This window comes from Drosophila nasuta, chromosome 2R (assembly GCF_023558535.2).
Source record: "Drosophila nasuta strain 15112-1781.00 chromosome 2R, ASM2355853v1, whole genome shotgun sequence".
Lineage (NCBI taxonomy): Eukaryota > Metazoa > Arthropoda > Insecta > Diptera > Drosophilidae > Drosophila > Drosophila nasuta.
The window spans coordinates 11,705,493-11,718,984 of NC_083456.1; the positions used below are offsets into that span (position 1 = coordinate 11,705,493).

Genomic DNA, 13,492 nt, shown 5'->3' on the forward strand with positions numbered 1-13,492 from the left:
TTTGTGATTTCGCCTGCTATACATTTTTCAACTTTAAAAGTACCCAGAGGTAACCAAAAGTTATGCTCCCCAAAAATTACAGTCTCCGTCTCTAGTAATGCTCTCTATCTCGAATTTCATTTATAATCGTGTGCTATTTTATTTAATCTTTAAATAGGCTTGCAAAGCATTTGGCTTCTCGTTTTGTTGACTTTTAGTTTCAATTTTGGTCACAACTTGATCTTTTGGCACCCATAAAAAGGTTACTCTTTGCTACCAAAAGGCATCTCTAATGCTGCTTATTAAAACAATTTGTGCCGTTTTTATATATAGTATACGACGAGTATTTGTTTTATTTGTGCACACATTTTGCCACCTATCCCCATAATTCACTTAGTTTCCCTACTTTATTGCCATCTGCCGTCTGTTCGCCCCTTGTGGCTTATCGCCGTAGTATTTTGGCCAGGCCATGTGGTTACACTTTCGTTCGTTTCGTTCATTCCCCATTTTGTGTACGGCAAACACGTCTTAAAATATTTTCGCTATGTTTTTGGCCTCTGGAGTATATAATTTGTTCGCCAAATGTATTTTCCCTGACGTTTAATGCGGTTGAAACGCTTCTTCGGCTTCGTCTTTTGCCTTTTGCCTTTTACTGTTTGTTAAATCGTTACCACACACAAAAACTTTCATTTCGGTTTATTAAAGAATGTGGTTCGTTATTGACTTGGTTTATGTCTGGCTGGGAATTGTCACAAGGCTTTATGATGTAATTCTCGCGGGCTGAATTCACCTACATCCGCCGCTTGAATTTCGTATTCGATTGCTTTTGCCAGACCATTTTAATAAAGGAACGAATTTTCGCAAGTTTCTCGGCATCATTAGGAAAGTTGTTAAAAGAAAAGAACTTTGCCATATTAAACGACAATTTTATTAGCTGCAAGTTACGAAAAGAGTAAAGTCATCTAAATTCTGATTTCAATTCTTTTACTACTCTGAATTTAATAACCCAATTTGCATTCTGTGTTAGATTCAGTTTAGATTTAATCAGTATTCACTTAGACTGAGCTTGACAAACATAAATAACTCTACTTGACTAGAGCTTCTAGTCCAATCCAATTTGTCCGCTTTCGACATAAATCCCCATATGCATTTTCATGTTTGTCAGTGCCAAACAATTGCAACTCGTCTGGTAGCACATAAATTTTCATTTAAATTCCAGCAAACATTGTGAGCTCATCTTTCTTCCTTTAGCTGCTCCCGCACTTTAATTAGAGCAGTGGGAAAAAGGGTTTTTTTTACCGTTATGTTATTGCCTTGGCCAGACAAGGCCTACATCAACATTGACAGTTAAAAAGCCGCCGGTCCAAGGGCAACCTAAATGTTTAGCAAGTTAACTTCCTTAAAGTCAACAAAAATGTCCACGCAACCAAAAAAGGCAAACAACGAAAAAAAAGCTGGGCAAACTTCAGTAGAGTAAAAGGAAAAGTGACTAATTAATATGCTGTCGCTTGTGTTTCTTGATGTTCTATCATTTTTTTTTTTTTTTTTTTGGTTGTGTATTTTATGTTGAAGCTGTAGAAGTGCTGAGGAGCGTGAAGTGAAGCTTAGACAAAGTTTTGCCCATCTCTTTGCTGAGGAATTGAGCTACATTTTTGATTGCCCCCGAAAAAGTATGGTAAAAGTTTTCGTCTTCAGCCAGCTTGACTTTTGTGTAAAGTTGTGTCCGGTTTGGTATGCTTTTTTTTGCCTCTTAAGCAATGCTCAGGCGAAAAGCAAAAATTGTGAGAAAGGCAACAACAAGAGCCAAAAAAAAAAGGTTTAACTTGGCTATAATTAAAGGTCTGGTTTCGGGCTCCCTTTCATTACTTGCTGGCTGCTTTCAAACAATTTCCTTTAGCTGGAATTGCTGCGTATGTGTTTTGGGTGCTCCAGAGAGTCATTAAAACGCGCTCAAGTATGGCCCGAGTGGATTACATATACACACATGTGAATCTGCAACTGTGTGTGTGTTTGTGTGTGTATTTACCACATTTCTTAAAAGGCAAAAGGGTTGTTCAACTTTTCGTAGCACCCAAAACAAAAATAAAAATGGATGTTAAAGTTTGTTAAGCTGATTAGTCGACATTGCCATGTAAATTGCTTTGCTGTCGTATGACGTTCATCTATATTCACATTATGTTTGACTTACTTTACATATGTATGTGTATATGCTTGTGTGTGTGTATGCCATGTGTGTGTCATTCGCGTGTGAAGTGAAAATTTGGTGTGAAAGTTCATATTGTGTTAATTAGGCATACGCTTGTTCACTTTCATGTTTGTTGTACTTAGCTCTTAATTATTGAGTTTGCTTTAATTGCACTTCATTCTCTCTCTCTCTCTTTTTTGTCTTTGCCCCTATTTATCTCTGATTATTTTGCCCCACTTCAATGATATTATCATTTTGTTTTTCTTCTCATTAGCAGTTTACCCACACTTTTGTGCGCTTTGTGGCCAGTTTGCTGCTCAATCGTTTCTCATTGTTGCCAAGCATTAAACTCAAGTTGTTTTAGCAAAACTAAACTTGACGTTTTATTCTCTATGGTCACATTATTTGGCTAAATACTTTTAAAAGAAAGCTTTTTCAACCTCTCATCCTTTAAACCCAATTTCTTAGTAAATGTTGATACTTTTAGGGAAAGTAAACTAAAGTGTTGAAACACTTTAAATGTAGGAAAAGGAAAATCCAAATTTAAATCTGTAGTACGATATGCATTTTATGACCATGAATGAATGAATACTTTTAATAAGAACAATGATTAACTGGATTGGATTTGGTTTCAAAACGTTTCAAGGATTCAATCAAATTTGTTACAAAATGTAGCATACTTTTAGGAACTAATTGAATGCTTTATAAAATGAAGCTGTTATTGATGCTATTCAATTAAAGTTAAGAGTAGGAAACATAATCCAAAACAAATTTTTAAAAATATGACTTTACTACTAATTTCTAATTAATAAAATACATTTGTTTTCTCTCTTCTCGTTGCAGTGTAGAAAAATGTAAAAAGTCGACTAAAACATAATATTTGTTTGCCTGCAAATTCTTTTCGATTTTAAGTTGTAAACGAAAAACGAAACCGAAACCGTAACCGAAAATATTTAGAAAAGTAAAACCAAACGGTTTGTAGCTTCTTGCTTTGTAGTAGAAACGAAATAAAACGCGTAGAAATCGAATCAACGTAACGAAAAGTTAACTTAAGAATCAAGCTAATTTCTGGTGCGTATAACTCCATTAGAAGGCAATTAGCATAGCGTACTATATATACATATATATATATACTATATAGAACCACGTAACGTTAACGAGAGATATTGCAGCAGAAGTGCCAACAATAATTCAATCACAACCCGGCAGCAGCAGCAAAGCAAGAAAAAGAAGGGAAGAAACAACACTCCAAGTGGCAAGTGGCAAGTGAGAGAGTGACGCGGTCGTGACGCGAAGCAAAAATCTACCACTCACTCTTGCTTCCCTCCACCCCTGATCCACTGCTCACAGATTTCTGCCTGGGGGGCGGTGAACACAGAACGCAAACTAACTAGAAAACTTTCTCAAAACACTCGAATAAAGCGGCAAACGTGCGCGTTGGAAAAAACAAAGTTCTTCTTCGATTTTTGTTTCCGACTCAGTTATAGATACGAACTGCAGATAAAATTGTAGTTATCGAGAGAGACACACACTAAACGAATAGCAAATCTTAACGCGAGTGCTTTAAGCAGGATGTCCTCCTCGATGCCATTGACCATGGACCAGCAGCAGCGACGCTCGATCTGGCCCACCTTCATCCTGTCGCTGTTGTTGCTCCAGAAAACAGCGAGTGCCATCGATTTGAGTCGATTGTATGGCCATAAAGCGGATCCATCTGAGAAGCGCAATGGTAAGTGCATTGCTAATGTAATTCAATTAATTCCCATTTACGTATTTTTGTTTGTCACTAAATTTACATAATTGGCTGCAAATGAATTAGGCGAACTGCGATGGCGAAAGCAATGGAAACTAAATACTAATTGCGTAATTAAATTGATGGCGATAATACGCTTTGAGTTTGATCAAATTTAATTGGGCATAAATTAAATTAGTTAATTCGTTTTCAAATACAAAAGTTTGTGTGTGAAAATCGTATGCACGATTATGCGTACATTAATTATTTTTAATTTATACACTTTTTTTGTATCATATAGTATATCTATTTATGAGCAGCTTTCTATTGTAGAGCATTTGCAAGTTAAATATTTCCCAGCGGAAAAACTCCACAAACGAAATGCGCAAATATTTAAGGTTTGCGTGTTTAAAATGAACTTTTGCAATTATAAAAACTAGCCAAGTCCTCGTGGATCAAATGCATTCGTTCCCCATTTGTGCTTGGTTTTAATTGCTCTACGTTAACTGTTTGGAATTTCCCGCAGTTTTTTTTTTTTTACCTGTGGAACTAGTTAGTATATAATTAAATTAACACCAGTCGACTCGTAAAACAACTGCAATAAGAGTTTGAAATTAAAGTTGAACATTCGTAATAATTTGTTATGGAGACAACTGCATTGTTTATGCATAATTCATGTATTAAAAAAGTATCGTGCATTAATGTATAAATAGTCCGCTAATTGTTTTCAATAATAAATGCATAAAAAATGTTGCAATATTTTTTTAAATTCGCTGTTAAATCCCAATTATTCTCTTATATGGATACTTCAATTTTTGCAATTATCAGATTTCCAACTGCATCTGTCGCAGTCATGTTTAATTCTGTTTCCAATTTCATTCAAATGACGAGCAGACGAAACCTTTTGCTATACCCTGTAACTGTTGACAATAGGTTATATTGATCATATTTCAACATATTTCAGTTATTTTTTAAAAAGTATTTCACAGTCAACAATTCCAAAACTTACAATTATTATGAGCAGACAGCATTAATAATTTGTAATATTAAAGGTCAGCTCAGTCGTCGTTTTCACAGCAACTCTAGTTGCATTACACACTTCAGTTGGTAAATTCCAGTTTTTTTTCACCTGTCACATGCAGTTGCCATAATTTCTGCTCTGCATAAAAAATGCAAAAGTATGTCCGTTGGGTAAAGACTTGCAGCTTCACAGGAAACACTACATTGCATAGTTGAGGTCATTAAATGTTGTACAAAAATTTATATTTAAAATTTGCTCCTAGAAGCTCACATTGTCAACGGAAAATAAGGAAAAGTTTTTTTTTTTATTATAGTATATGAAAACGAACTCTTGCATATTTATATTAAAACTTTACACCAAACTTGAAGTCGTTAAAATTGGTGCTAAAATTTCAATTTCACTTTAGATAAGTCTCAGATTAAAAATGTAATTTTTTGCTAGAATTTTCAATTATCAAAATAAAATAGAGAAAATTGTGTGTATTTGAGGACTAACTTTGGAATATTTGTGTTTAAATTATACAACAAAGCTGAGAGAATCGCTATACATATAGAAACAATTTCAGTTAAGTTAGATTAACAATAAAATGTGGTGCGGTGTGGCTATGTTTTAGTTTGTCGAAGTAAAATAACTTTTTAATTTTGAAAACTTACTTTTGCATATTTGGATTTAAACTTTACACCAAACTTGAAGTCATTAAAATTGTTGCTAAAATTTCAATTTCATTTGAGATAAATCTCAGATTAAAACTATAATTTGTTGCTAGAATTTTCAATTATCAAAGTAAAACCAAAACTTTATAGAATTTCTATACAAATAGAAGTAATTTCAGTTCAGTTAGATGAAAATTAAATGTATTGCTGTATGCTATGCGTTAGTCTGTCGAAGTAAAAAAAATTTATTTTTGTCAATATTTATTTAAAGTATTTGTAATTTCATTTTACAGAAAAGTTGTAGTTTCTAATGAAAACAAAAATGTCAATATAGATTTATTGAATTTTCTGATAAGCAATACAAATTGTTTTTCTAAAAGATTGCAAAAATTTACATTTTTCGAATATAAACTTTTTCATATTTGTATTTAAACTTTTCACGCAAATAATTGAATGGCCAACTAGAAATCGCTAATCCCAAAAAGCTGCAACTCAAAGTTACTTGACAAATCCGGAAACTTCAAAATGCACTCAGTGTTGGATCATGCAACATGGAGCTTGCAACTTGTGGTCTAAGTTGCCATAGTACGATGCTTGGATATTTACGCTGAAAGCATTTTCCTGCAGTTCGTTCGCTTTGCTTTCTCTCTCGGTATGCCGTGTTATTTTTCTACTTTTTTTTATGGCCTGTGTCGTCAACGTTTCCTTCAACGGTGTCCATCACTCACCTCAGGCGGTAATTGTCGGTCGCTATTGTGTTTGTGGCATTTGGCTTTGGCCGCCTTACTGGCCACCGTTGACGTGGCCACTAACGAACGTGGTTCTGGTCATAATTTCTAGTTTTTCACGTTTTTTTTTTTTTTTTGCTTTTCTGGTTCATGGCAGTTAATAATTGTGCAGCGAACTGAGCTTGTTGCAAACAAAAGCTCCGGATATTACAAAGCACCGCATGACATTTTAATAGAGTTTCCTTTTCCTCCTCCATTTTTTTGATTTTATGGTTGGACAATTGCCGCAACGTTATCCACTTTGAGTGGTTACTGCATGCAACCAAGTTATGTGTCAGCAACTCAGCGATGCTTGATTGAAACTAGTTTTTAAGTGGCTTTTGCAGTGAAAGGGCAATCGACTTGAGTTGATTTGACGCCGATTATCGTGCCACACAAAGGTGTCGCTTAAAATTTCAATAAATTTGACCTCAGGGGAAAATATTTCACAGCTAGCTTAAAAGATATTTCAAGAGTTAAGCGAATTTATGACGACAAAAGAGCAATAAACATAAATCGCTGAGCGGTCATATTTGATAACATGGCTGTGAATGAACCTCTAATGAGAACGTGCCCAATCCTTTGACTCTTCCCGTTTCCTGTGTGCGCTTAAATGGAAGAAAGAGAGGTGGAAAAAATCCATTAAAAGTTACGCGCGACACGAATTCAGTTTTTGGGGTTTTGTACTTATTTATACCTAATGAGGCACGCAGCGAACAAGTTGCAGCATGTTGCGAAAGACCACGGAAAATATTACGAAAAGATGAAAATTGCTTGGGCAAGAAAATTAATTTCGAAACATTAGCACAATAAGCTGACAGCAGCAGCCCAAGTTTTTAGGGAGTCGCTCACGACTCCCAAAGCGTAGCAAACCAAAAGTTTTAATCAAATTAGAAGAGCCGCTCAACTGTGCAGGAAATAAACTAATAAACTTGATGGCGGTAAAACTGCAGCTCAGCTCGATTCCTCTTTGGTCAAAGGTCACAGGTGGCCATGTGGTAGTAGATACAGCATAATGCTGGGTATATAATCACAATTTTCATTTTTGGAGTTCATTGATGTGGTGTGCTAGAGTGTGCGCCCCATTTGGCTTCCATGGAGATTTCATTTTGAATGGCATGCAACTGCAGCAGGCAGCAGCCGCAGCTGTGGTGGCAAACGATCACGTAAATGGGCAACGAGGCTTCAATGCCAGCACGAAATGTTGTAAGCCAATATAATGCCCCATTGTGGCAGTGGCAAGCGGCAAGCGCCAAGTTGCGTTTTGTGTTTTGTATTTCATATTTGCTTTCGCATTTGCATTAGCATTTGTGGCACGCTCCAGCGAACGTCTTGGCGTATGCTACGTTTTGTTTGCCATTTGTTGACGCTTTGCTTTTACGAAAATACACCCGAGTGCACTCACATGCTCGAATTATGTGCCCCATTTCTTTGTGCTCTCTACTCTGCTCTGCTTTGTACAACAAATAAATTAAATATTACATAATTCACAGCGAGCTTTCACGTAGCATTTTCTGATTGAAGCACTCCCAGAATTCTAATTGAATTACATAGCATACGATTGTATCGATACTATGATTGCGCCTCTAGTAAACAGAATACAAAAATTAGCGGACATGAATACAGTTGGCTAATGAAGAGAGAGCCATCAATGGACAGCATGATAGCGTCATCAAAACTACTAGCAATATGAACATCGCCATCGCCATCGACGTCAATTTCAATTTCATTTGCTTTCGCTTGTTACCAAAATAATCACCATGTTCGGAAATCAATTAGTCGCTGAATAACAAACATAAGAGCTTAGTTCAATGTTGAATAAATATGCCTAATTGAGTATACAATAGATAAGTAATCGCAATTTAGTTGAGAAAACAAGCTCGAATACTCTTTACAAACAAAAAAGTTCATAGTCAATGTTACATTTGTTACATGTTGCGTATGCGTAATATGTAAAATGTGCAGTCAATGTTACACATGCATAACATATTCTAGATAGTGCAGAGTATCAACAAAATTATATCGCATTTACTTTACTACAGCAATATTTATATAATATGAAACATTTCAATTACGTATACGTAATATTGTGTTGCCTCAAAACATATTTTGTTATTTTTACTTCATATGTGCAATGTTCTTCATAAATTATTAAAAAATGATTGAATACGCTCTGCATGTTCAATATCTATTATTCAATTGAACTTTACAATATACAACAAGCTCCGAAAAGCGGCAATTTTAATTAAAATTGCCAACCAATCGAATTTAAATCCAAATCGTAAAGTATTTGCAAATACCTCTCAAATAACATAAACTTGCACAAAAGAAATATTTCGGAAATTAATGTCTTACTCTGCCCACTCTGTTGCTGCATGCGAGAGAGAACTTTTTGCAAAATATTTATTGTTATTGCTAGGCAAAACTTTCCAAGCGTATCCGTCCTCTTGTGTTTGGGCAATTTGTGGGCCTGAGGACATAAATAATAACAATATAAATTTCAAGCTAAACGTTGGGTAAAATAACTAGTAAATTTACCACGACTGTCAAAGCCATTTGCAAGCAATTTTCCATTGTTATAAAATTGCCAGCGGGCAGCCTAGTCGAAGATAAACAACACACAGCACATTCTTTGGCAAATGTTTTCATAAATGTGATAAATTTAATTACGTTGACAGTTTAATTAGGCAGACGCAGGAGTGATTTGTTGCCCGCTTGCCAATTTTGTGCAAACTGGAACATTGATATGCAAATCTATGAATTTATTAGATATGCGTATGTATATATCTTTGCTACCCTCTGTCCACCACTCGCCATTTCCCTCAACAACTTTCCGTTACGCATACGCCGCGTTAACATTGACCCAACTGGCATAACGACTTTGCAGCGCATGCTAATCAGCCATATGGTCGCAGGGTTTAATAACTGTCAGCGACAACACAACACAGCCCAATCATATGTAGATTAATAGGCAACGCATATCACTCTCATTTGATATGGAAATTGAGAGACATAAACTACTTTTAATTTGGTCACAGATATGAGCCAAAAATTGTTGCGTTTGAAGGTTTGACTAGAAGAGAAATGGAAGCAATTGTTTGACAATGTTTTCTAATATGGCTTTGAAGCCTAGCAAGTGGATCTTCGCTGCCGTTAGTTTAACAAATAGTTTTAGAAATATGTTTAAAGTCAATTTAAAAATATATTTAAAGAGTTTATATATACACAGCTGCGAAAACGACAACCCTTAAAAATATAGCAATTATAAACGGCTTAACATAATGTCACAATTTAGCTTTTAACATAACAATTCACGTTTTATTATATTAGATATAGAAGATAGTTTTTTAGTTCTACGATGAACAATTGATGTAAAAATATTTGCAATTTTTAATTTCCAAATGCAAATAATCAGCAGAAAGAATGTTATAATAATTCCTTCACTGTTTACTAAGAATTCATTTTATACTTTGAGGACAAACTTGTTTTTCCACAATGTAAATTTTTAAGTTTATCTAGTATAGTTGCAATTGTCAACAAAATAAAGACCCCAACTGTAGGCTAAAGGTCAATTCAAATCGATTTTGTGACTCAACTTGAATCGATACAGATATTGTTGAAGACTTTTATATATATAAACAGTGACGTAGTAACGTGAATATTGCGACTGGCGATTGCGAGGTCCTTTAACTATTTAAGTATTCACATTATGCATACTTTTATTGCTTGTTCATATAATGGTAATGAGCCTGAGACGAAGGCAGCCAGCTATAACTAACTGCGAGTAAATGGCTAAAATATTCGCTTTTACTTTCCACAATGCGCGCTTTTTATGGCGTAATATTATTTGACGATGGTCTATAGGTTCACAAAGAATGCAGACCAAATTGTTGCTCGCTCCCCCACAGCAACAGCAACAGCAACAACAATAGCAACTACAAAAATGTCTATACATATACATATCTACTATATATGTATCGCTTTTTACGGCTTGTCAATTTTACGGGCTGCCGACAGCGATTCAAGCGAAAGTGTTTTTCCTTTTTTTTTTGTATTTTGCTGAGTTCGCGTTTCTTGTTTCGCTTTTCACTTTTCACATTTCTTCTATTTAATATGTGTGTGTGCGTGTACTTACAATGCGCTCGACACACCCTCTCGCTCAGCCCCCGTTAAAGTTTTAGCACGCGCACAAAAAATAAAGAACTTATTAAATATGCAGAAAACACCTACAGACCCCGTCAGCAAGACAGTCAACGCGACGCGTCACGACGCGTTGGTTAAGCCAGTCATTGAGGACCTTCATGCATTACTCATACGCAACGTGGGCCAGGGCCAGCAAAAATAGCGCAGGTGTAACATGGCTTTTTCATTAAGCCAAAGTGTATGAAAATGCGGTTCGCCCCCAAAAACATGGAAAACAACAACAGACAAGCTGCGGGCGTGTCATATTGATTTGTGGCTTCTGCTTGAAACTCAAGTTCAATATGCCAAGCGAAACGCGATAATAATTGATCATTTGCAGCAGGAAATGGAAAGTAGGCATGATTGAGTAAAAACTCAAGTTGCTAAAGATGAGAAGACTAAAAAAAAGAGAGCTGATGTAGCTCTCAGACTACTCACGATTTTTAGTGCTTTACTCTGCTCCACAATCTGCCTGCTTAGTGCCTTCTAACCGTAATAGACATGACATTAAGGCAGCCTTGACAATTGAGTAAACATCGTGGAAATGCATTTTATTTATCAGAATTTCATATTCGAGCCATCTAGTATAAATAAGAGTTATTCTATTTTAATGCCACATTTGCATATTGTATTGTGCTCTCGCCCTTAATGCATATATTTTTTTTTGCAGACAGTCGTTGAAAAGAATGGATATAAAAATCCAATTTGGCATATAGCCAAACCGTTGGTAATGCCAGCTGAGCTCAAGGAATGACAGTCTCGGCGGCAAACGTGACAGCTAAAAGATACTTAAACTATAACCACAAAATGCAGATGCAGATGCGCTTTAGTTGAGACCATTTGCAGCATTTGCACTCAAGATCCACTTGTGACTTTTGCGCACATTCAGTGGCTTGGCCAAGTTCTTGGTTTCTTGGTCTTCGATGTTGTGGTGTCCCTCTCTGTCCTTGCCTTGCCTTTGCTGATGTGGCGTTTCGTGGCTGCATCTGACTGCGTCTGGCTTTGAATATCCAATTTAGCTGCAAGCATTAAAAGCAATTCAATATTGCATATTGCACATAACCATACCATACTATGTTATGGTGTTGAAATGCCCTCAACGCCCTCAGCCATCGACCTGACATAACCCGAAAGGCAACCAAACACGTTCAGGTGTGGACTATATAGATATTCAATGCATTCAGCATTTGAATTTCGCTGTTGCTGTTACATTTCATGCGAAATTGATTTTTGCTTGTTTGCCCTCTTGTCAGCAGCTCGCTGTTTGTTCACGTAATTTATGACTTGATATAATTTTCGTTTTCATTTTCATTTTCATTTTTGTTTTGCATTCACTCATGTTACACCTTGGCAACTTTTTAGCTTAATTAGGTTTCTCAGTTGGACGCGGTAACTTTACGCCCGGAAAGTTGGCTACGTATACGTAATTTTCAAGGTATCTGCAGCGCTGCTAATTAGTTGCTCGCATTTTGTATTTAAGAATTTTTTTAAATGCTGCACTTTCCAGCAAATCTTTGCTATGGCAACTATTTAATTATTACTGCGGCAACTTAGATCATCAGCCTTAGTAATGTTATGCATGCACATCGTAGTGTGAGATTCGCATTTTTAATGCGAGTGTAAAACAATTCCCTGTGGTAATTTGAATAATAGATGCCTCACACTTTACTCAACATTAGTTTCAATGATGCGAATTATATGCTAATTTATGGACTTATGGAAAAATACTATCGCTTAATGCAAAGCAAATGCAATTCAAAATAATTGATACTTCAAAGTTGAATATGTAATTACACGATTACAGCAATTAATATTTGATAAAATGAGATGAAAATCAAATTGAAAATTGAAATCAAAACAATAGCATACTTTTCAGCGTCAATTTCCTGTCACTCCGCTAACCACAAGAGACACAGATCGATGGATGAGTTGATTGCAGTGGGATAAAGTTCGTGAATTGGCCAAATTATAGAAATCGAAATTCGATTTTGTGGCTTTTGTGGCGGCGAGAATAGATTTAAATTATTTATTGCATGCATTTCAGCATGTGTGCGGCCGTCGCTTGAAAACGAAACAAAACACATTTCAAATGTGCAGCGTGTGTTCAGCCTATTATTGTTTTCGCCGCAGTTTTGTTGTTGTTGCTGTTTGGCAGGTGTTTATGACAGTCCATAAGCAGGATTTCAGTTTGCCATGCTCTTGAAATAGAAAACTTTTACGCTTTTAACCTCGTCCTGGCATTGGCTTTCAAAAGCGACAGGCGGGCAAAAAAGTTCTGCTCACCTGCGGGTTGCATGTTGCCTGCAACGAGTTGCTTTCATTTCCATCCACGTTGCACTTGATCGACGCTGCAGCACGGTTTGAGATTAGTGAAATAAATAGACGAGAAACTTTGTGTGCGGACTTCAAAAGCAAAAGCAGCGCTAAAAGCCTTCCAATAATGTTTTTTTTTCGACTAGAGTCAGCTCGACAACATTTTACTCTGTGAATTATTTGACTGGCCTACATTTTCCAAAACTGAAAGTTAGCATTATTTTAGTAATTTAGGCAATTTTTATTTTAAAGGTATTCTATTTGTCTTTTATTTTATTTCTTGTCGTTTTCTAAGACTCTCAGAAATTTTAAAATGTATATTTTTTAATGATTTTATCAATTTTGTATTACTATTTATATTAGATACTTATATTATTATTACTTATTTGAAGAGATCACTTTTTTTAAAATTCTTCAACATTCAATTCAAATTCACAACTCTTATTTTCATGTATGTGTGCGTATTCTTCTGGCATTTTCTGCTCTTCATTATATTCGCAATATATAGTACAATGCACTTGGGTATTCAGATGCAAATAGCTTGACACAACTCGTTTTAATGAACCAATCTCCTCTGACTATGCTGGCTAGCAAAAGAAATATTGGACAATTTAAAGGATTCTCAGGCATTTGCAATGCCTCTCATAGCTGCACTCGAAT

The 13,492-nt window shown here is 35.7% G+C and overlaps 1 protein-coding gene across 1 annotated transcript in view; it reads left to right on the forward strand.

Moving 5' to 3' along the window:
• Positions 1-13,492, forward strand: part of LOC132786005 (IDLSRF-like peptide) — a 74,928-nt gene that overhangs the window by 956 nt on the left and 60,480 nt on the right. Inside the window, exon 2 of the mRNA XM_060792364.1 lies at positions 3,008-3,893. Coding sequence (XP_060648347.1) covers positions 3,737-3,893 — 157 coding nt within the window. The 5' untranslated portion in view covers positions 3,008-3,736. The remainder of the gene's footprint in view (positions 1-3,007; positions 3,894-13,492) is intronic.